Source organism: Oncorhynchus nerka, linkage group LG4 (genome assembly GCF_034236695.1).
Source record: "Oncorhynchus nerka isolate Pitt River linkage group LG4, Oner_Uvic_2.0, whole genome shotgun sequence".
In the NCBI taxonomy this organism is placed as follows: domain Eukaryota; kingdom Metazoa; phylum Chordata; class Actinopteri; order Salmoniformes; family Salmonidae; genus Oncorhynchus; species Oncorhynchus nerka.
This window is the reverse complement of record NC_088399.1, coordinates 77,243,644-77,265,617: the sequence shown is the minus strand read 5'-3', so window position 1 is coordinate 77,265,617 and position 21,974 is coordinate 77,243,644. Positions and strand designations below refer to the sequence as shown.

Genomic DNA, 21,974 nt, shown 5'->3' with positions numbered 1-21,974 from the left:
AAAGAGAGAAAGAGAGAGGGGGAGCGATAAAGAGAGGGGGAGTGAGGAAAATGAGAAAGAAAGAGAGAGAGAGGAAGGGGCGAGAGAAAGAGAGAGCGAGACAGAGGGAGAATGAGAGAGAGAGAGACAGGGGGAGCAAGAGAGCGAGATAGAGAGAGTGACGGGGGAGCGAGAGAAAGAGAGGGAGGCAGAGAGAGAGAATAGAAAGAGAGGGGGAGCGAGAAAGCCATCACCTACAGAGAAATTAACATGGAGAAGAACCCCCTAATCCAAGGGGCTCTGTTCACAACACAAATCGACCCAACATAGCCCCTAGAAAGCAACACGATTAGAGCCAATCAAATCATGAGAAAACAAAAAGATAATTACTTGACACATACGAAAAAATTTACAAAAAATCTGAGCAAACTAGAATGCTATTTGGCCCTAAACTATCTGACCACTGTGACTGACCCAAAATTAAGGAAAGCTTTGACTATGTACAGACTCAGTGAACATTGCCTTGCTATTGAGAAAGGCCACCGTAGGCAGACCTGGCTCTCAAGAGAAGACAGGCAATGTGCACACTGCCCACAAAATGAGGTGGAAACTGAGATGCACTTCCTAACCTCCTGCCAAATGTATGACCATACTAGAGACAAATATTTAACTCACATTACACAGACCCACAAAGAATTTGAAAACAAATCCAAATTTGATAAACTCCCATATCAATTGGGTAGAATACAACAGTGTGCCATCACAGCAGCAATATTTGTGACCTGTTGCCACAAGGAAATGGCTACCAGCGAAGATCAAACACCATTGTCAATACAACCCATATTTATGTTTAATTATTTTCCCTTTCGTACTTTAACTATTTTCACATCATTACAACACTGTATATAGACATAATATGACATTGAAATGTCTTTATTATTTTGGAACTGTATAATGAGAGAGATTATTATATTCATTTATAACAGTAGGCTAGAACAGTAAAAAGCAGTTTAGTTTAGAAAACTAGGTTCCTTAGATTGCATCATTCCATTCATTACACTGCAACTGCACACAGGTGTGAGAGGCTCTTTCGAACAGACCGTTATGTAACAGGGTAGAACACTGGACCAGAGTCAGCAGAAGATGCTAGGCAGATAGATATGAAACTGTTCTATATATACGGACACAATGCTTTAGCCAAGACAAACTGAAAAAAGTGGATTGATTTAGAAACATAAAAAAGTTTAATCGTGAACCAGTGTGTGTGTGTGTGTGTCTTTGTGACATAGATCATCTCACTGTTATATTATTTACAGGGGTTGTGCTGATGACACCGGCTTGTGTCTGTGAAACTGCCCAGGGGTCACGCCGGGACCGTGGAGTCTCTAGAGTCTAATTTAAACTGAAAGACCAAAGGAGGAGGTGCCACACTGTCCGGGGGGAGTCTCTCTGTGTGTGTGTGTGTGTGTGTGTGAGAGAGAGAAGGGGAGAGAGAGAGAGAGAGAGAGAGAGAGGAGGGGGAGAGAGAGAGAACTGGAGGGCACTTGGGTCGGGTCGCGGAAGGGTGTTGAGTGTGTCTGCGCAAGCGTTTAAGCCCCATGGACAGCAACCGCGTGCCAGTCTGCGACCGTTCAGAGCATAATGCTCTCCTCTCATTATTGACCGGAGGAGCTCCCGTTATCAGCAACAGCAAACAGACGACTCACTTTTGGATTTGATCCAGCCTTTATTCATGCAGGTTAGTCTCGATGAAAATAGGTAGGCTAAGTAAAATAACATTTACTCGACATGACAGAGATGTCCGTGGAAGGCAACCTACTCTACATTTCAAGCGGATTTACCTGATCTCCTGCCCAGAACTTTCCTCATCAGGGATATGGTCATCAAGCCGCTCTCCGAGGGCTGACTCCCTCTCCTCCTCTGTCCGCCGGCGTTGGATCCTCCAGGGTCGGGTTGCTAGTTGGCACAAGTACATTATAAATGTTTTGAAATGGGGTGAACCCAGAAGGTACCTGAACTTATCCAGGTCACCTATATTTAACCAGGACAGTCCACTTGTCAACAACCGTGACTGTTTTCCGGGGAGCAGCCTATTTTTGTTTTTCCGTTAAAAAAAGTTTTGCTGCCAACCCGTGTCCTCCTGACTGAAGCCGACTTAGGAGGGCAGACAGGCGGACTGGTCTCCAGGAGGATGCCTGGGCAGGATGTGTTCCAGCCGGAAAATTCTGTGGAGCCTGCTGCTGCTGTCAGTGTTGGAGGTGGGGCTGGGGGTCTCCAGTATCGTCCTGGGAGCCGTTGGGCTCAGCCGGGTCAGGGAGGAACACAAACCACAGCAAGGAGATGCTTCACCTATCTGGAGCGGCCTGTGTGTATGTAGAGCCTTTAGTTTACCATATCTCTCTCTCTCTCTCTCTGCTCTCTCTCTCTCCCTGCTCCCCCCCCCCTCTCTCTCTCTCTCCCTGCTCTCTCTCTCTCTCTCTCTCTCCCCTCTCTCTCTCCCCTGCTCTCTCCTCTCTCTCTCTCTCTCTCTCTCTTCTCTCTCTCTCTCTCTCTCTCTCTCTCTCTCCCTGCTCTCTCCTCTCTCTCTCTCTCTCTCTCTCTCTCTCTCTCCTCTCTCTCACTCTCTCTCACTCTCTCCACTCTCCCTCCCTCCCCTCTCTCTCTCTCTCTCTCTCTCTCTCCCAATTCAATTCAAAGGACTTTATTGGCACCGGAAACATATGTTTACATTGCCAAAGCAAGTGTGAAATAGTTAATGTGTTTGTTTCATGTTATGCTCATACAGTGAGCTCCCCCGCACTCGCTTACAGAAGACAGTCTCATTGTCTCGATTTCACTTCTCCCTGTGAAACGTTCCATAGAGGTCAGTGAAATGTTCCATGGAGGTCTGTGACAGGTTCCATGGAGGTCTGTGACAGGTTCCATGGAGGTCTGTGAAAGGTTCCATGGAGGTCTGTGAAAGGTTCCATGGAGGTCTGTGAAAGGTTCCATGGAGGTCTGTGAAAGGTTCCATGGAGGTCTGTGACAGGTTCCATGGAGGTCTGTGACAGGTTCCATGGAGGTCAGTGAAATGTTCCATGGAGGTCTGTGGAAGGTTCCATGGAGGTCTGTGAAAGGATGTTTGCCAGATGAGCTAGGGAGGAGCTATAGTTTCTCATCATTTTACTAAAGAAGTTTTATTAAATTATTCAATAGTTTCTATGCTGTCATAATTTCAGTTTTGATCTGGTTCCTCTCTCTGTCTTTCTCAGTTTCTCATCTGTGGGATGTGTGGAGTCCTGTGTGCTAGGAAGAGGACTGGACTCATCGTAAGTACACATGCACGCACGCAAACACACACAAACACACACGCGTAAAACCAAAACACACACACACACTTATGCACACACACACCATACACCAGAGTACACAGACACAGGAGTGCATGTCAGTGAGTTAGGGAGTGTAGCACTGTTGTCCTCTGTGTGTGCACATGCAGAAATATATCCAGGACAGGAGGTAAGAGTTACTCAGGTCCTTCAGAAAGATAGACTAGAGGAGACAGGAACAGGAGTCACCTCTTTCTCACCCCCCCCCCCCCCCCCTTCTCTCTCTGCCTCTGTCTCTCCCTCCTCGTCTCTGTCGCCCCTCCCTTTCTCCCCCATCTCGCTCTCTCGCTTGCTCGCTCTCTCTTTCTGCCTCTCTCTCTCTGTCTCTCTCTCTGTCTCTCTTTCTGTCTCTCTCTCTATCTCTCTCTCTGTCTCTCTCTCTGTCTCTCTCTCTGTCTCTGTTTCCCTGTCTCCTCTCAGCAGTAACCCCACTTTTTCTTCCCATCTCTCTCAATTCAATTCAAAGGGCTTTATTGGCATGGGAAACATATGTTTACATCACCAAAGCAAGTGAAATAGATAAACAAAAGTGAAATAAACAATCAAAATCAACAGTAACACATTGCACTCACAAAAGTTGCAAAGGAATAGACATTTCAAATGTCGTATGTCTATAGTGTTAATGATGTGTAAATTGTTCAAGTACAAAATGGAAAATAAATAAAGGTTGTATTTACAATGGTGTTTGTTCTTCACTCGTTGCCCTTTTGTGGCAACAGGTCACAAATCTTGCTGCTGTGATGGCACACTGTTGTATTTCACCCAGTAGATATGGCAGTTTATCAAAATTGGATTTGTTTTCCAATTCTTTGTGAGTCTGAGGGAAATATGTGTCTCTAATATGGTCATGCATTTGGCAGGAGGTTAGGAAGTGCAGCAATACAAGGCTATGCTCACTGAGTCTGTACATAGTCAAAGATTTCCTTAACTTTAGGTCAGTCACAGTGGTCAGGTATTCTGCCACTGTGTACTCTCTGTTTATATAAGGTCACAGGGCGAGAACCAGATGCAGACACGTGAGGCAGATGGTTTGAGTGTCTGATATTTATTATAATCCAAGGGGCAGGTAAGAGAATGGTCGTGGACAGGCAAAAGATCATAAACAAGGTCAGTGTTTCCAGGAAGTACAGAGTGGCAGGCAGGCTTGAGGTCAGAGCAGGCAGCATGGTCAGGCAGACGGGTTCAGAGTCAAGGCAGGCAAGGGTCAAAACCGGGAGGACTAGCAAAAGAGAAATAAGAAAAAGCAGGAGCACAGAAAAACACACTGGTAGACTTGACAAGACAAGACGAACTGGCAACAGACACAGATAACACCGGAATAAATACCCAGGGACTAATAGGGAAAACGGGTGACACCTGGAGGTGGGTGGAGACAATCACAAAGACAGGTGAAACAGATCAGGGTGTGACAGTAAACCCCCCCCCCCCCCCCGGGCACCCCGGCCAGCGCATAGCTGGCTGACCGGGGTGCCGGCTGTGAAAGTTGGTGATGAGGGCCGGGTCCAGGATGTCCAGGATGACCGTCGATGACATGGGGGGATGGGCCTAGAAACAGAAGACAAAAGATTGTGAGACAAGGGCTTAATCTTGGACACATGACAAGTAGGGTGAACACAGAGGGTAACAGCAGACAAACAGCAGTGGGACTAAAGACTCTAGATATGGGGAAAGGACCAATGAAACAGGGGGAAAGTTAGCAAGATTCCACCCGGAGGGTCAGGTCCCGTGTGGACAACCATACCCTCTGCCCGACCCAATAGCGGGAGCCAGAGTCCGGTGGCGGTCCGCTTGCCGATGATACCTGGAGGTGATCTTGAGAAGAGCCGCCCAAGCTCTTTTCCAGGTATGCCAACAGCGGTGGACGAACATCTGGGCTGAGGGTGTGTTGACCTCAACTTCTTGCTCTGGGAAGAGCGGAGGCTGATACCCCATGGAGAATTTGAAGTGGAAGAGTCCAGTAGCCGAGCAGGAAAGAGTGTTCCTAGCATTTTCCACCCAGACCAGTTGCTGGCTCCAGTTGGTGGGGTTACTAGCAACGAGACAACCGAGTGTCGTCTCCATGTCTTGATTGGCTCACTCCGACTGGCCGTTGGATTTGGGATGAAACCCGCAGGACAGAATGGCCGACAACACGATAAGGATGCAGAACACCTTCCAGAATCAGGACGAGAACGGAGGACCCTGATCTGAAACCATGTCAACCGGGAGTCCATGGATTCGGAAGACGTGCTGGGCCATCTCCTTGGCTGAAGGTAACTTGGGAAGAGGGATGAAATGGGCGGCTTTGGAAAACCTATCCAACACTGTCGGAATGGTGGTGTTACCGTCTGACAGAGGAAGCCCAGTGACGAAATCCAGGGAAATATGGGACCAGGGGCGATGAGGGACAGGGAGTGGCTATAGGAGGCCAGACAGAGCTTGCCGCGGAGTCTTGCTTTGAGCACACACCATGCATGCGGCGACGAAGGCCGAGACATCAGGAGCCATGGTGGGCCACCAGAAGCATTGTCGGAGGAAAGCCATGGTAAGATGAGCCCCAGGATGACAGGTAAGCCTGGAGGAGTGAGCCCATTCCAGGACATGAGGCCGGGCCGGATCAGGAACAAACATCCGGTTAGCCCTAGCCCCCCCAGGGTCCGGCTGGGAACATTGTGCCTTGCGGACCAGAGCCTCAATACCCCAAACAACCGAAGCCGCCAAATAAGAGGCAGGGAAGATGGTCTCAGATTCAGAGGGAGTGGCAGTGGAACTGTACAGATGGGAGAAAGCGTCCAGATTCATGTTTTCGGTAGGAGATGGTGAAATTGAACATATTAAATAACAGGGCCCAACAAGCTTGCCTTGGGTTGAGGTGCTTGACAGTGCGGAGGTATTCTAAATTCTTATGGTCAATCCACACCAAAAATGGATCTTCTCCCCCTTCCAGCCAGTGCCTCCACTCCTCCAAGGCCATCTTAACCACTAGGAGTTCCCGGTTCCCAATGTCATAGTTCCTCTCTGCAGGGTTGAGATGAGGGGACATGAAGGCACAGGGATGAAGCTTTTGGTCCTAGACGGATTGCTGGGAAAGGACGGCCCCTACTTCCACGTCGGAAGCGTCAACCTCAACCACAAACTGACGAGTTGGGTCTGGATGGATGAGGGCAGTAGTGAATCACTGCTTTAGGTCCCCAAAAGCCTTGTCCACTGCTAGAGACCATGTGAATGGTACCTTGGGAGAGGTAAGTGCAGAGAGGGGGGCTGCCAGGTTGCTGTAGCCCCGAATGAAATGGGGGTAGAAATGAACAAACCCCAGAAACGTTGTAGCTGCACCCTGGACGTGGTCTGGGGACAATCCACCACCGCTCTCACCTTTTCCAGATCCATCTGAACAGTCCCTTCAGTGATGATATATCCCAGAAAGGAGATAGTGGAGCGGTGGAACTTGCACTTCTCAGATTTGACAAACAACGGATTTTCCAGGAGGCGCTGAAGGACATGTTGAACATGGAGAATGTATTCCTGGGCAGAACGAGAGAAAACTAGGATGTCGTCGAGGTAGACAAAAACAAAACGATTCAACATGTTCCAGAGCACATCGATGACCAGGGCCTGGGAGACAGCGGGCGAGTTTGTGAGTCCAAACGGCATGACCAGGTACTCATAGTGTCCACTGGCAGTGTTGAAAGCCGTCTTCCACACATAAGGTGGTGGCCATTCCGAAGGTCCAGTTTGGAAAAGATGGTAGCCCCCTAGAGAGGTTGGAAAGCTGAGGAGAGGAGTGGTAAAGGGTACCAATTTTTGATCGTAATGTCATTGAAGCCCCGGTAATCAATGCATGGAAGCAGGGTCTTGTCCTCCTTCCCCACAAAGAAGAATCCTGCACCAGCAGGAGAGGCAGAAGGGCAAACGCTCCCAACAGCCAGAGAGTCCTCGATGTACTTCTCCATGGTCATGGTCTCAGGACCAGACAGGGAATATAGCCGGCCTCGAGGCGGTGTGGTGCCCGGGAGGAGGTCAATAGAACAATCGTAAGGACAATGTGGAGGGAGGGAGATAGCACGAGCCTTGCTGAAAACCTCCTGGAGCTCATGGTACTCTGTGGGAATGGCAGAGAGATCCAAGGCCGTATTCAAACCTGAAGGTAGACGTTCCGGGGAAGCCTGCGCCGCCTTCAGGAAATGTGAATGTCCAGTCAATATCGGGGTTGTGCTTCTGGAGCCAAGAAAATCCCAAAACAACAGGGACGTGGGGAGATTCAATGAGGAGAAGCTGTATTGACTCACTGTGGTTTCCAGATACCCACAGAATAACGGGAACTGTGTTGTGCGTGACTCTTCCAAAGGCGCGGCCGTCCAGTGCCCTGGCATCCATGGGAACGGAGAGGAGTTGAGTAGGAATACTTAGTTCCGATACCAGGATAGCGTCCATGAAAGTCTCATATGCGCCAGAGTCAATGAGCACCCGGAGAGAATTAGACTAGTCTCCCCACAGCAAGATCACATAAAAAGGATTTTGGTTCATGGGAATTAAAGGGTTCCCAGTCAGGCTCACCAGTGTACTTGTACCTACTAAGGATTCAGGTCTCTTCACTGGGCAGGTGGCTATGTAATGCTCTACAGCACCACAATACAGACAACTGTTGGAGCTTAGCCTGCGCAAATGTTCCCTAGGTGATAATCTATCTCTTCCCAGTTGCACAAGTTCCGGTGTATCCAACTCACCCGTCGTCAGTGATTCTCGAGGGAGGTCGGGTGGCCTCGGATCCTCTCGGAAAAACAGCCTTCGGGACTTCTGGATTCCTTCGGAGGTGAGCGAGCCATAGCGGATGGACCTCCTCTCACTTCTGCATTCCCGTAGACGTCCATCAATCCTAATGGTGAGGGAATCAAGGTCCACCGGTAACTCCTGAGCAGCTAGCTCATCTTTTATCACCTCTGATAATCCGTGAAGGAAGGTATCGAATAGGGACTCCGGATTCCAGGCACTCTCGGCGGCCAACGTGCGAATATCTACATCGTAGTCTGCCACACTACGGGAGTCTTAATGTAATTCAAGTAGTTTTTGGGCCGGCTCTCCCGGATACCAGAGAATCGAAAACCTTCCTCTCCTCTGCCATGAAGTCTTCCAGATCACGACAAATAGCGGATTGTTGCTCCCAAACTGCCGTAGCCTAGGAGAGCGCCCTTTCCGACATTAGCGTAATAATATACGCTATATTTGACCGATCCAAAGGGAATAAAGATGGCTGCAGCTCAAAAATGAGGGAGCAATGAGAAAGAAAACCAGAGCAGGTTCCAGGATCCCAAAAATATTGCTGTGCAGGTGGTAAGCGGGGTTCTCGGGAAGCCGGGGTAGGCTGTACAAACCCACCACTAATAGTAAAAAGGTTACTGGGTGGTTGGGGGGTCTCAGAGGTGGCGGGCTGCCTATGAGCCAACTCTCTGATTTGCTCTGTAATAGCCTTGAACCCTTGGTCGTGTGCCTCCCAATGGTGGCTCTCTCTCCTATCCTCCTCTCAGAAGTCACAGAGGTGTAAATGACTGATCCATACCAAAGTAATTTCTCCTTCCTCACTCTGTGTTATTCACTCTTTCCATCTCCTGGCTTATGCATCGCCCTCTGTCTCCCCCCATCACACCTTCTTTCTCACGCTCTCTATCTCACTGTCATTAGATCTCACTTTAGTAAAAGCCATCCTCTCCTCTCCTCTTCTCTTCTCTCTGTGTGATGATTAGGTTATGGTAGGTTAATGTATCTCTGGAGTCTGATGTGTTTCCAAACGATGGCTAATGACTGAAAAGTGAGCTCTGATTTGTAACATTAGAATCCCGACACCACACGCACACACAGACACACAGACACACACACACACGCACACACAGACACGCACACACAGACACACAGACACACACACAGACACACACACACGCACACAGACACACACACACGCACACACAGACACGCACACACAGACGTGCACACACACACAGACACACACACACACACACAAAACACACACACACACACGCACACACAGACACGCACATGCACACGCACATAGACACACAGACACACACACACGCACACACAGACACGCACACACAGACATGCACACACACACAGACACACACACACAAACACAGACACACACACACACACGCACACACAGACACGCACATGCACACGCACACACAGACACACAGACACACACACAGACACACACACACGCACACACACACACACACACACACGCACACACAGACACGCACACACAGACATGCACACACACACACACACACACACACACACAGTAATAAAGTGTGTGGGGATACTTAGTGGTCAGTTCACTGTAACTGAGCTACCAGGAAAAGTCAGAAATGTGTGTGAGAGAGAGAGAGAGAGAGTGGATAACTATGCAGTAAATAATACATTTTGCTCTGTAAGAAATATTCAACAACAGCACAATATTTACAGTGATACAGTAGGAAACTATAAACGGTGTGTTCCGTCTCGTTCCCTCCCATCTCAGCATGTATTGTTTCCTGCTGACAAGGTATCTACAGTATGAGGAGGTGCAATAATTTAAACCTCTCTCTCTCTCTCTCTCTCTCTCTCTCTCTCTCTATCTAGATGATTCTGTTCTCAGCCTGCTGTATCTGTGGTCTGATTGGAGGGATTCTCAACTTCCAGTTCGTTCGGGCGTTGTCACGACGACCGGACTCTCTCCGCTCGCTACACCTGGCAGCCATGACCATTGCCTGCCTGGGTATGCAACGCTACAAAAGGCTACAAAACACAGTTAAACATTATATTACGTTACACTACAGGCAAATCAACTCATTCCTACTCCAGGTAGTTGAAGTAGGGCGATGCTGACCCAACAACTCTAATCTGCATGAAACCTATCTTTGTCTGTATATGAAAGGGTTATTATTGAATATCTGCTATAAAGTATGAACTGTGGTACAGTAACATTCAACTAAGTTCTGGCACCATTCAATTCAGTAGGTCTCTCTCCCCCTTCTCCGTCTCTCCTGTAGGTATCTCTTCCTGTACTCTCTCTACCTGGTTGACCTGTCGTCTGGCCAGTTCAGAACAACAGAGGATGTTTCTGGAGAGAGAACACTCACTGCACCACTCACATGAGATGGCTGAGAAGGAACCATACACACACGGATCTTTTGTAAGAAACAAACACACACTCGCATGCATGCGTGCTCACACATTGCTACTGATTTCTCCTAATTTGTGTGTGTGTGTGTGTGTGTGTGTAATTTCATGCATGAGTGTGTTTCTAACAGGAGATCCTGGACAACTCCAGCAACGGGATTCCCCAGATCTCCTACAACAGCAACACCACCTCTCTTTGACAACAGACACACATTGTTGCCCTGACAACAGACACACCTTGTTGCCCTGACAATGGATACACCTCGTTGCCCTGACAATAGACACACCTTGTTGCCCTGACAATGGACACACCTTGTTGCCCTGACAACGGACACACCTTGTTGCCCTAACAATGGACACACCTTGTTGCCCTGATAACAGACACACCTCGTTCTGCTGACCATGGGGTGGTATCATCCAACAGAGCTGAGCAGCACTATTACACAGTTGTGTGTGGAGAACTTCAGCACATAAATGAACGCTCTTCTTGGACCAGTTGTTACTAGTTCCGATAGTCCTAACAGACAGTCACATGACCTCATGTGCATGCAATCAATTTGTAATCTCTCTCTCTCTCTCTCTCTCTGGCTATATGAATGCAGGTATACTGTGTTTGAAGGAAAAATGCTATAGCTATCTTGATGTAGAGCAGAATATGGAATGCTTTAAATATTATATATGCAACCAACGATGCAAACTAAATATCAGTGGTGGCCAACCATCCTCCTGGAGAGCTACTGGGTTTGCAGGCTTATGCGCCAGCCCTGCTCTAACACACATAATTAAGTTAATCAAGATCCTGGAGACTGAACACCAAGCTCTCAAGGAGGTGGGTTGGCTAACCCTGCTGTATATTCATACTTGTATATCAGGAAAACAAACATTATCTATGGAGTGACAATATGTTTCTTTAGGCTTCTATAAAACACACATAAAACTCTGTAAACGTTAGATGGCGTTGTAGATTTCATAACCAGTTCCACACGCACGCACGCACGCACGCACGCACGCACGCACGCACGCACGCACGCACGCACGCACGCACGCACGCACGCACGCACGCACACACACACACACACACACACACACACACACACACACACACACACACACACACACACACACACACACACACGTCAGGCATCCTTTTTGATATTGAATTAGAGGAGACACGCTCTCTGCTAGGGGGACTATTGTCTGTGGGAGTACAAGATATTGATCTCACACGCCAGTGTGTGTGCGTGCGTGCATGCTAATTGAGCATTAAATCAAAGTGCTCCTTAAAAATGGTCCTCTGAAATCTCATTTAGCTAACCCTATTCACAGACTTGTCTCACTATCTGCTACTACAGACAAGGTAAACACAGTAACCAGAGTACTTAGTTCACCCGGTTGATCTGTCACTATCTGCTACTCAGACAGGGGTAACACAGTAACCAGAGTACTTAGTTAACCCTGTTGATCTGTCACTATCTGCTACTACAGACAGGGGTAACACAGTAACCAGGGGCAACACCTACCTTGGGTTAGTTACAGTAACTAACCAAGGTAAGAGACATTAGGCTTCTTGACAGACTGCATGTCCATGGGTCCTTAACCTACAGGCACAGACACACACCCACCTGAGACCTGTGACCTCTCAGATAGATCTACAGCTACTCTAACTACATCAATGATGTTCAATAGCTCATTACGCTGTTTGCTTACATCAGACTACACCGTATCCATCGTGTGAGTGTGTTGACAGGGACCACGGCATCAAACTCAGCCAGGGGCTCTCTCGCTGACTAAGGAGCAGTGTCACTATTTATCACTGTGACAACGTCAGACATGCGACGCCAAGGAGAGTAAGCAGGACCTGCTGTGTTGTGTGTGTGTGTGTCGTTGTTCTGAAGACAAGCGTCCAGAGCTGAATCAGACCCGGCCGACCTTACCTATCTAGTGCTGCCCTATCACAAAGTGGTAACACTAGAAGAGAGCTCTCTAGTAGTGTGTGTGTGTGTGTGTGTGTGTGTGTGTGTGTGTGTGTGTGTGTGTGTGTGTGTGTGTGTGTGTGTGTGTGTGTGTGTGTACTGTAATATCCTGTGTTTCACCGAGTAGTGGCTGAACAAGGAAATGGATAATATGCAGTTAGCTGGGTTTTCCGTGCATCGGGAAGGCTGAACAGCAGCCTCCGGTAAGATCAGGGTGGAGGGTCTGTGTGACTTTATTAACAACGTCTGGGGCACAATCTCTAATACGAAGAAAGTCTCAAGGATTTGCTCGCCTGAGTTGGAATACCTCATGATAAGCTATTTACCAAAATAGTTGTCATCTATATTCTTCGTAGCTGTCTATTTACCACCACAAACCGATACTGGCACTAAGACTGCAATCAACAAGCTGTATAAGGCCGTAAGCAAACAAGAAAATGCTCATCAAGAGCCGGCACTCCTAGTGGCTGAGGACTTAATGCAGGAAGACTGAAATCACCTTTACTCCACACAGAGATGCGTACAAAGCTCTCCCTCGCCCTCCATTTGGCTAATCTGACCATAACTCTATCCTCCTGATTCCTGCTTACAAGCAAACTTTCAAACAGATAGTACCAGTGACTCGCTCAATACGGAAGTGGTCTGATTAAGTGGATGCTAAGCTACAGGACTGTTTCTCTAGTACAGACTAGAATACGTTCTGGGATTCATCCGATGGCATTGAGGAGTATACCACATCAGTCACCGGCTTCATTAATAAATGCATCGACATACGTCCTCTCTCCACTCCTCTCCCCCTGTGTTGGGGCAGCAGCCAATCAAAGAACTGCAGGGCATATTGCCCAGTTGTTACGATCAACTAGGAGTGGTGGGTGGAATCAGGCGCAGAGAGCAGGGTTCAGTCTTTCTTTCACATTTATTCCCCAGCGCAACAAAAACAGTCACGCCAACACACAGGGCGTATATAAGTTGCCAGTCCTAACAGGACAGAATAGTCCGGAGAATAAATACATGAATAATTAACACCATCAAACCCAGAGTAACACAAACAAGCCCGCACAAATACCCAGCGGGCCTAGTGCCCTTAAATACCCTACAAACAAACCTTAATACAAAACAGGTGTACCCAATTACCCAAAACAAACGGAAAGGGAATCGATGGCAGCTAATAGGCCGGCGACGACGACCGCCGAGCACCGCCTGAACAGGAAGAGGCACCATCTTCGGCAAGATTCGTGACAGTACCCCCCCCCTGACGCGGGGCTCCCGCAGCGCGCCGACCCCGGCCTCGAGGACGACCCGGAGGACGAGGCGCAGGGCGATCCGGGTGGAGGCGATGGAAATCCCTCAAGAGGGAAGGATCTAAAATGTCCCTCCCCGGTACCCAGCACCTCTCCTCCGGACCATACCCCTCCCAGTCCACGAGGTACTGCAGGCCCCTCACCCGGCGTCTGGAGTCCAGAATAGCTCGTACTGTGTACGCCGGGGACCCCTCGATGTCCAGAGGGGGTGGAGGGACCTCCGGTACCTCACTGTCTTGTAGGGGACCAGCTACCACCGGCCTGAGGAGAGACACATGAAACGAGGGGTTAATACGATAATAAGAGGAAAGTTGCAATCTATAACACACCTCGTTTATCCTCCTCAGGACTTTAAATGGCCCTACACACTGCGGCCCCAGCTTCCGGCAGGGCAGGCGGAGGGGCAGGTTTCGGGTCGAGAGCCAGACCCTGTCCCCTGGTGCGAACACCGGGGCCTCGCTGCGGTGGCGGTCAGCTTCTCTCTTCTGCCGTTCACTGGCCTGCCTGAGAGAATCCTGGACTGCCTGCCAGGTCTCTCTAGAGCGCTGTACCCACTCCTCCACCGCAGGAGCCTCGGTCTGACTCTGATGCCACGGAGCCAGGACCGGCTGGTAGCCCAGTACGCATTCGAATGGCGACATATTCGTGGACGAATGCCGAAGAGAGTTCTGGGCTAATTCTGCCCACGGGACGTACCTCGCCCATTCTCCTGGCCGGTCCTGGCAATACGACCTCAGAAACCTGCCCACCTCCTGGTTTACTCTCTCCACCTGCCCATTACTTTCGGGGTGATAACCAGAGGTAAGGCTGACCGAGATCCCCAGACGCTCCATAAACGCCTTCCAAACCCGAGACGTGAACTGGGGACCCCGATCGGAGACGATATCCTCTGGAACCCCATAGTGCCGGAAGACGTGGGTAAATAGAGCCTCTGCAGTCTGTAGGGCCGTAGGGAGACCAGGCAATGGGAGGAGACGGCAGGACTTAGAGAACCGATCCACAACGACCAGAACGGTAGTGTTCCCCTGAGATGGGGGAAGATCAGTAAGGAAATCTACCGAGAGATGGGACCATGGCCGTTGTGGAACCGGGAGGGGCTGTAACTTCCCTCTAGGAAGGTGCCTAGGAGCCTTACTCTGGGCGCATACCGAACAGGAAGAGACATAGAGCCTTACATCCCTAGCTAAGGTGGGCCACCAGTATTTCCCCCTAAGACCCCGCACCGTCCTATCAATCCCCGGATGACCCGCAGACGGTAGTGTGTGGGCCCACCGAATCAACTTATCACGGACACCAAGCGGTACGTAACTTCTACCAGTCGGACACTGTGTAGGCGCAGGTTCAACCCTCAACGCCCGCTCGATGTCCGCGTCCACCTCCCATACCACTGGGGCCACCAGCTGAGAGGCTGGAAGGATGGGAGTGGGTTCGATGGACCGGTCCTCGGTGTCATAGAGACGGGACAGCGCGTCGGCCTTAGTGTTGAGGGAACCTGGTCTGTAAGAGATCGTAAATCTGAAACGTGTAAAGAACATGGCCCACCTAGCCTGACGCTGATTCAGTCTCCTCGCTGCTCGAATATACTCCAGATTACGGTGGTCAGTCCAGATGAGAAAAGGGTGTTTAGCCCCCTCTAGCCAGTGTCTCCACACCTTCAGGGCTTTTACCATAGCTAGCATTGCCCGAGATGGCATAGCAGTTCAGACGTCTTTTGTCCTCGTCTTGTCGTGTCGTGTATATATATATATTTACAACTTTTTTCACATACATTTTATTTTTATTTTCCATCAACTCATCTTCAATACACTCTCCTGCAACCTGCCTCACCAATTGATATGTATAAATACGTATTATTTACCTCAAATCTGCAATCCTCCAAGAAGCTAGCCAGAAGCTAGCCAGAAACTCCAAGAAGCTAGCCAGAAGCTAGCCAGGAGCTAGCCAGAAGCTAATCAGAAGCTAGTTAGCTTCTTTACTGGCAACTCGTTAGTATTCAGCTAACCACGGTTTGTGGTCATCAGCTATCCTTTAACTCGAAAATCTATCGCCAGTTTTGTACGGCGCAGCGCGGCTCGGAACGGAACATACCGGACCGATTTTTCTCTCCATGTCCCTGGATTTCAACTGCTCTCTGGACATTCACTCCCGGATCTCACAGCTAGCTGGCTGCTATCCGTGTGTCTATCTGCTTTCGTCGATTCCGGAGCAAACATCAATTACTCCGGAGCTAGCCAGCTCCGTCAATCACTCCTGAGCTCCGTCAATCACTCCTGGGCTGCAGTCACCTATCCGGACCCGTTTTACTGCCTACGCGGAGCCCCACCGGGCCTTCACAACTGGACTGCCGACGTTATCTACCCGAAGGAGATCCGGCTGGCTCCTCCGTCGCGACGTTACCTGAACGCCCATCTGCGGCCTGCTAACCGTTAGCTGTCTTACCGGCTGCTCTCAGAATAGACAATCGGACAATTTATTTATTTTTATTATTATTATGTTTCTTCTTGGGCCTCTATAACTATATCTATTGTTTTTATTTTTTGTTGTTGTGTGATTTGGACTAATCCCCTCTACAACACGGAACTCCACTAATCTACTGACGGAACGCAAGAGGTGGCTAACAACAGACCTCCATCCTATGCTAGCTTGCTACCGATGTCCTGGCTAGCTGTCTAAATCGCCGTGACCCCAAACCAACCTCTCCACTCCCTGGACCCTTTTGATCACTCGACTAAGGATGCCTCTCCTTAATGTCAATATGTCTTGTCCATTGCTGTTCTGGTTAGTGTTTATTGGCTTATTTCACTGTAGAGCCTCTAGTCCTGCTCACTATACCTTATCCAACTTATTAGTTCCACCACCCACACATGCAATGACATCTCCTGGTTTCAATGATGTTTCTAGAGACAATATCTCTCTCTTCATCACTCAATACCTAGGTTTACCTCCACTGTATTCACATCCTACCATACCTTTGTCTGTACATTATACCTTGATGCTATTTTATCGCCCCCAGAAACCTCCTTTTACTCTCTGTTCCAGACGGTCTAGACGACCAATTCTTATTGCTTTTAGCCGTACCCTTATTCTTCTCCTCCTATGTTCCTCTGGTGATGTAGAGGTGAATCCAGGCCCTGCAGTGCCTAGCTCCACTCCTATTCCCCAGGCGCTCTCTTTTGATGACTTCTGTAACCGTAATAGCCTTGGTTTCATGCATACATTAGAAGCCTCCTCCCTAAGTTTGTTCTTTTCACTGCTTTAGCACACTCTGCCAACCCGGATGTTCTAGCTGTGTCTGAATCCTGGCTTAGGAAGACCACCAAAAATTCAGAAATTTTAATTCCAAACTACAACATTTTCAGACAAGATAGAACTGCCAAAGGGGGCGGTGTTGCAATCTACTGCAAAGATAGCCTGCAGAGTTCTGTCCTACTATCCAGGTCTGTACCCAAACAATTTGAACTTCTACTTTTAAAAATCCACCTCTCTAAAAACAAGTCTCTCACCGTTGCCGCCTGCTATAGACCACCCTCTGCCCCCAGCTGTGCTCTGGACACCATATGTGAACTGATTGCCCCCCATCTATCTTCAGAGCTCGTGCTGCTAGGCGACCTAAACTGGAACATGCTTAACACCCCAGCCATCCTACAATCTAAACTTGATGCCCTCAATCTCACACAAATTATCAATGAACCTACCAGGTACCCCCAAAGCCTTAAACACGGGCACCCTCATAGATATCATCCTAACCAACTTCCCCTCTAAATACACCTCTGCTGTCTTCAACCAAGATCTCAGCGATCACTGCCTCATTGCCTGCATCCGTAATGGGTCAGCGGTCAAACGACCTCCACTCATCACTGTAAAACGCTCCCTGAAACACTTCAGCGAGCAGGCCTTTCTAATCGACCTGGCCGGGGTGTCCTGGAAGGATATTGATCTCATCCCGTCAGTAGAGGATGCCTGGATATTTTTTTTTAAATGCCTTCCTAACAATCTTAAATAAACATGCCCCATTCAAGAAAATTAGAACCAGGAACAGATATAGCCCTTGGTTCTCCCCAGACCTGACTGCCCTTAACCAACACAAAAACATCCTATGGCGTTCTGCATTAGCATCGAACAGCCCCGTGATATGCAGCTGTTCAGGGAAGCTAGAAACCGTTATACACAGGCAGTTAGAAAAGCCAAGGCTAGCTTTTTCAAGCAGAAATTTGCTTCCTGCAACACTAACTCTAAAAAGTTCTGGGACACTGTAAAGTCCATGGAGAATAAGAACACCTCCTCCCAGCTGCCCACTGCACTGAAGATAGGAAACACTGTCACCACTGATAAATCCACCATAATTGAGAATTTCAATAAGCATTTTTCTACGGCTGGCCATGCTTTCCACCTGGCAACTCCTACCCCGGTCAACAGCACTGCACCCCAACAGCAACTCGCCCAAGCCTTCCCCATTTCTCCTTCTCCCAAATCCATTCAGCTGAAGTTCTGAAAGAGCTGAAAAATCTGGACCCCTACAAATCAGCCGGGCTAGACAATCTGGACCCTTTCTTTCTAAAATGATCTGCCGAAATTGTTGCCACCCCTATTACTAGCCTGTTCAACCTCTCTTTCGTGTCATCTGAGATTCCCAAAGATTGGAAAGCAGCTGCGGTCATCCCCCTCTTCAAAGGGGGGACACTCTTGACCCAAACTGCTACAGACCTATATCTATCCTACCATGCCTTTCTAAGGTCTTCGAAAGCCAAGTCAACAAACAGATTACCGACCATTTCGAATCTCACCATACCTTCTCTGCTATGCAATCTGGTTTCAGAGCTGGTCATGGGTGCACCTCAGCCACGCTCAAGGTCCTAAACGATATCTTAACCGCCATCGATAAGAAACATTACTGTGCAGCCGTATTCATTGATCTGGCCAAGGCTTTCGACTCTGTCAACCACCACATCCTCATCGGCAGACTCGACAGCCTTGGTTTCTCAAATGATTGCCTCGCCTGGTTCACCAACTACTTCTCTGATAGAGTTCAGTGTGTCAAATCGGAGGGTCTGCTGTCCGGACCTCTGGCAGTCTCTATGGGGGTGCCACAGGGTTCAATTCTTGGACCGACTCTCTTCTCTGTATACATCAATGAGGTCGCTCTTGCTGCTGGTGAGTCTCTGATCCACCTCTACGCAGACGACACCATTCTGTATACTTCCGGCCCTTCTTTGGACACTGTGTTAACAACCCTCCAGGCAAGCTTCAATGCCATACAACTCTCCTTCCGTGGCCTCCAATTGCTCTTAAATACAAGTAAAACTAAATGCATGCTCTTCAACCGATCGCTACCTGCACCTACCCGCCTGTCCAACATCACTACTCTGGACGGCTCTGACTTAGAATACGTGGACAACTACAAATACTTAGGTGTCTGGTTAGACTGTAAACTCTCCTTCCAGACCCATATCAAACATCTCCAATCCAAAGTTAAATCTAGAATTGGCTTCCTATTTCGCAACAAAGCATCCTTCACTCATGCTGCCAAACATACCCTTGTAAAATTGACCATCCTACCAATCCTCGACTTTGGCGATGTCATTTACAAAATAGCCTCCAATACCCTACTCAACAAATTGGATGCAGTCTATCACAGTGCAATCCGTTTTGTCACCAAAGCCCCATATACTACCCACCATTGCGACCTGTACGCTCTCGTTGGCTGGCCCTCGCTTCATACTCGTCGCCAAACCCACTGGCTCCATGTCATCTACAAGACCCTGCTAGGTAAAGTCCCCCTTATCTCAGCTCGCTGGTCACCATAGCATCTCCCACCTGTAGCACACGCTCCAGCAGGTATATCTCTAGTCACCCCCAAAACCAATTCTTTCTTTGGCTGCCTCTCCTTCCAGTTGTCTGCTGCCAATGACTGGAACGAACTACAAAAATCTCTTAAATTGGAAACACTTATCTCCCTCACTAGCTTTAAGCACCAACTGTCAGAGCATCTTACAGATTACTGCACCTGTACATAGCCCACCTATAATTTAGCCCAAACAACTACCTCTTTCCCAACTGTATTTAATTAATTTATTTATTTTGCTCCTTTGCACCCCATTATTTTTATTTCTACTTTGCACATTCTTCCATTGCAAAACTACCATTCCAGTGTTTTACTTGCTATATTGTATTTACTTTGCCACCATGGCCCTTTTTGCCTTTACCTCCCTTCTCACCTAATTTGCTCACATTGTATATAGACTTGTTTTTTTTACTGTATTATTGACTGTATGTTTGTTTTACTCCATGTGTAACTCTGTGTCGTTGTATGTGTCGAACTGCTTTGCTTTATCTTGGCCAGGTCGCAATTGTAAATGAGAACTTGTTCTCAACTTGCTTACCTGGTTAAATAAAGGTGAAATAAAAAATAAAAAATAAATAGTAACTCCCGGTCCCCCACATCATAGTTCCGCTCCGCCGGACCCAGCCTCTTAGAAAAGAAAGCGCAGGGACGGAGCTTCGGTGGCGTGCCCGAGCGCTGAGACAGCACGGCTCCAACCCCAGCCTCGGACGCATCCACCTCCACTATGAATGCTAACGAAGGGTCCGGATGCGCCAACACGGGAGCCCCAGTAAACAGTGCCTTCAACTGGTTGAAGGCTCCATCAGCCTCTGCTGACCACCGCAAACGCACCGGCCCCCCCTTCAGCAGTGAGGTAATGGGCGCAGCTACTTGGCCAAAACCCCGGATAAACCTCCGGTAGTAATTGGCAAACCCTAAAAACCGCTGCACCTCCTTTACCGTGGTCGGAGTCGGCCAATTACGCACGGCGTTAATGCGGTCACACTCCATCATCATCCCCGAGCTGGAAATGCGATAACCCAGGAAGGAAACGGCTGGTTTGGAGAACACACATTTCTCAGCCTTGACCTATAGGTCATGCTCCAGCAGTCGCCCAATGACCTTGCGCACCAGGGAGACATGCACGGCGCGTGTGGCAGAATAAATCAAGATGTCATCAATATAGACTACCACACCCTGCTCGTGCAAGTCCCTGAGAATCTCATCTACAAAGGATTGAAAGACGGCTGGAGCATTCATCAACCCATACCGCATGACGAGGTACTCATAGTGGCCTGATGTGGTACTAAACGCTGTTTTCCATTCGTCTCCTCCCCTATACGCGCTCCTGAGGTCCAGTTTTGTGAAGAAACGCGCTCTGTGGAATGATTCCACCACAGTAGTGATGAGAGGTAGCGGATAACTAAAACCCACTGTGATTGTAGTGATGAGAGGTAGCGGATAACTAAAACCCACTGTGATTGTAGTGATGAGAGGTAGCGGATAACTAAAACCCACTGTGATTGTAGTGATGAGAGGTAGCGGATAACTAAAACCCACTGTGATTGTAGTGATGAGAGGTAGCGGATAACTAAAACCCACTGTGATTGTAGTGATGAGAGGTAGCGGATAACTAAAACCCACTGTGATTGTAGTGATGAGAGGTGATGAGAGGTAGCGGATAACTAAAACCCACTGTGATTGTAGTGATGAGAGGTAGCGGATAACTAAAACCCACTGTGATTGTAGTGATGAGAGGTAAACTAAAACCCACTGTGATTGTAGTGATGAGAGGTAGCGGATAACTAAAACCCACTGTGATTGTAGTGATGAGAGGTAGCGGATAACTAAAACCCACTGTGATTGTAGTGATGAGAGGTAGCGGATAACTAAAACCCACTGTGATTGTAGTGATGAGAGGTAGCGGATAACTAAAACCCATTGTAGTGATGAGAGTAGTAACTAAAACCCACTGTGATTGTAGTGATGAGAGGTAGCGGGTAACTAAAACCCACTGTAGTGATGAGAGGTAGAACTAAAACCCACTGTGATGTAGTGATGAGAGGTAGCGGATAACTAAAACCCTGTGATTGTAGTGATGAGAGGTAGTGGATAACTAAAACCCACTGTGATTGTAGGATGAGAGGTAGTGGATAACTAAAACCCACTGTGATTGTAGTGAGAGAACTAAAACCCACTGTGATTGTAGTGATGAGAGGTAGTGGATAACTAAAACCCACTGTGATTGTAGTGATGAGAGGTAGTGGATAACTAAAACCCACTGTGATTGTAGTGATGAGAGGTAGTGGGTAACTAAAACCCACTGTGATCGTAGTGATGAGAGGTAGCGGATAACTAAAACCCACTGTGATTGTAGTGA

At 48.5% G+C, this 21,974-nt stretch overlaps 1 protein-coding gene and 1 long non-coding RNA gene across 2 annotated transcripts in view; one reads left to right on the top strand and one right to left on the bottom strand.

Annotated features, from left to right (window-relative positions):
- The first annotated feature begins 1,488 nt into the window (after positions 1-1,488).
- Positions 1,489-11,450, top strand: LOC115117732 (transmembrane protein 196). Its single transcript, XM_065017897.1, has 5 exons — positions 1,489-2,348; positions 3,231-3,287; positions 9,960-10,095; positions 10,370-10,512; positions 10,631-11,450. The coding sequence occupies exons 1-5, from the start codon at positions 2,184-2,186 to the stop codon at positions 10,697-10,699; spliced, it is 570 nt and encodes a 189-aa protein (XP_064873969.1). The 5' UTR covers positions 1,489-2,183; the 3' UTR covers positions 10,700-11,450.
- LOC115117733 (uncharacterized) overlaps positions 3,798-21,974 on the bottom strand; it is a 30,399-nt gene continuing 12,222 nt past the window's right edge. The window contains exons 2-3 of the long non-coding RNA XR_003861728.2: positions 13,917-14,034; positions 3,798-4,892 (exon numbers count right to left, since the gene is read on the bottom strand). This is a non-coding gene — a long non-coding RNA (uncharacterized LOC115117733). The remainder of the gene's footprint in view (positions 4,893-13,916; positions 14,035-21,974) is intronic.

Coding starts and splice junctions, on each gene's coding strand:
- LOC115117732 (XM_065017897.1), top strand. CDS start 2,184: ATGTGTTCCAGCCGGAAAATTCTGTGGAGCCTGCTGCTGCTGTCAGTG. Junction 10,096..10,369: donor CATGACCATTGCCTGCCTGG/GTATGCAACGCT, acceptor TCTCTCCTGTAG/GTATCTCTTCCTGTACTCTC. Junction 10,513..10,630: donor CATACACACACGGATCTTTT/GTAAGAAACAAA, acceptor TGTTTCTAACAG/GAGATCCTGGACAACTCCAG.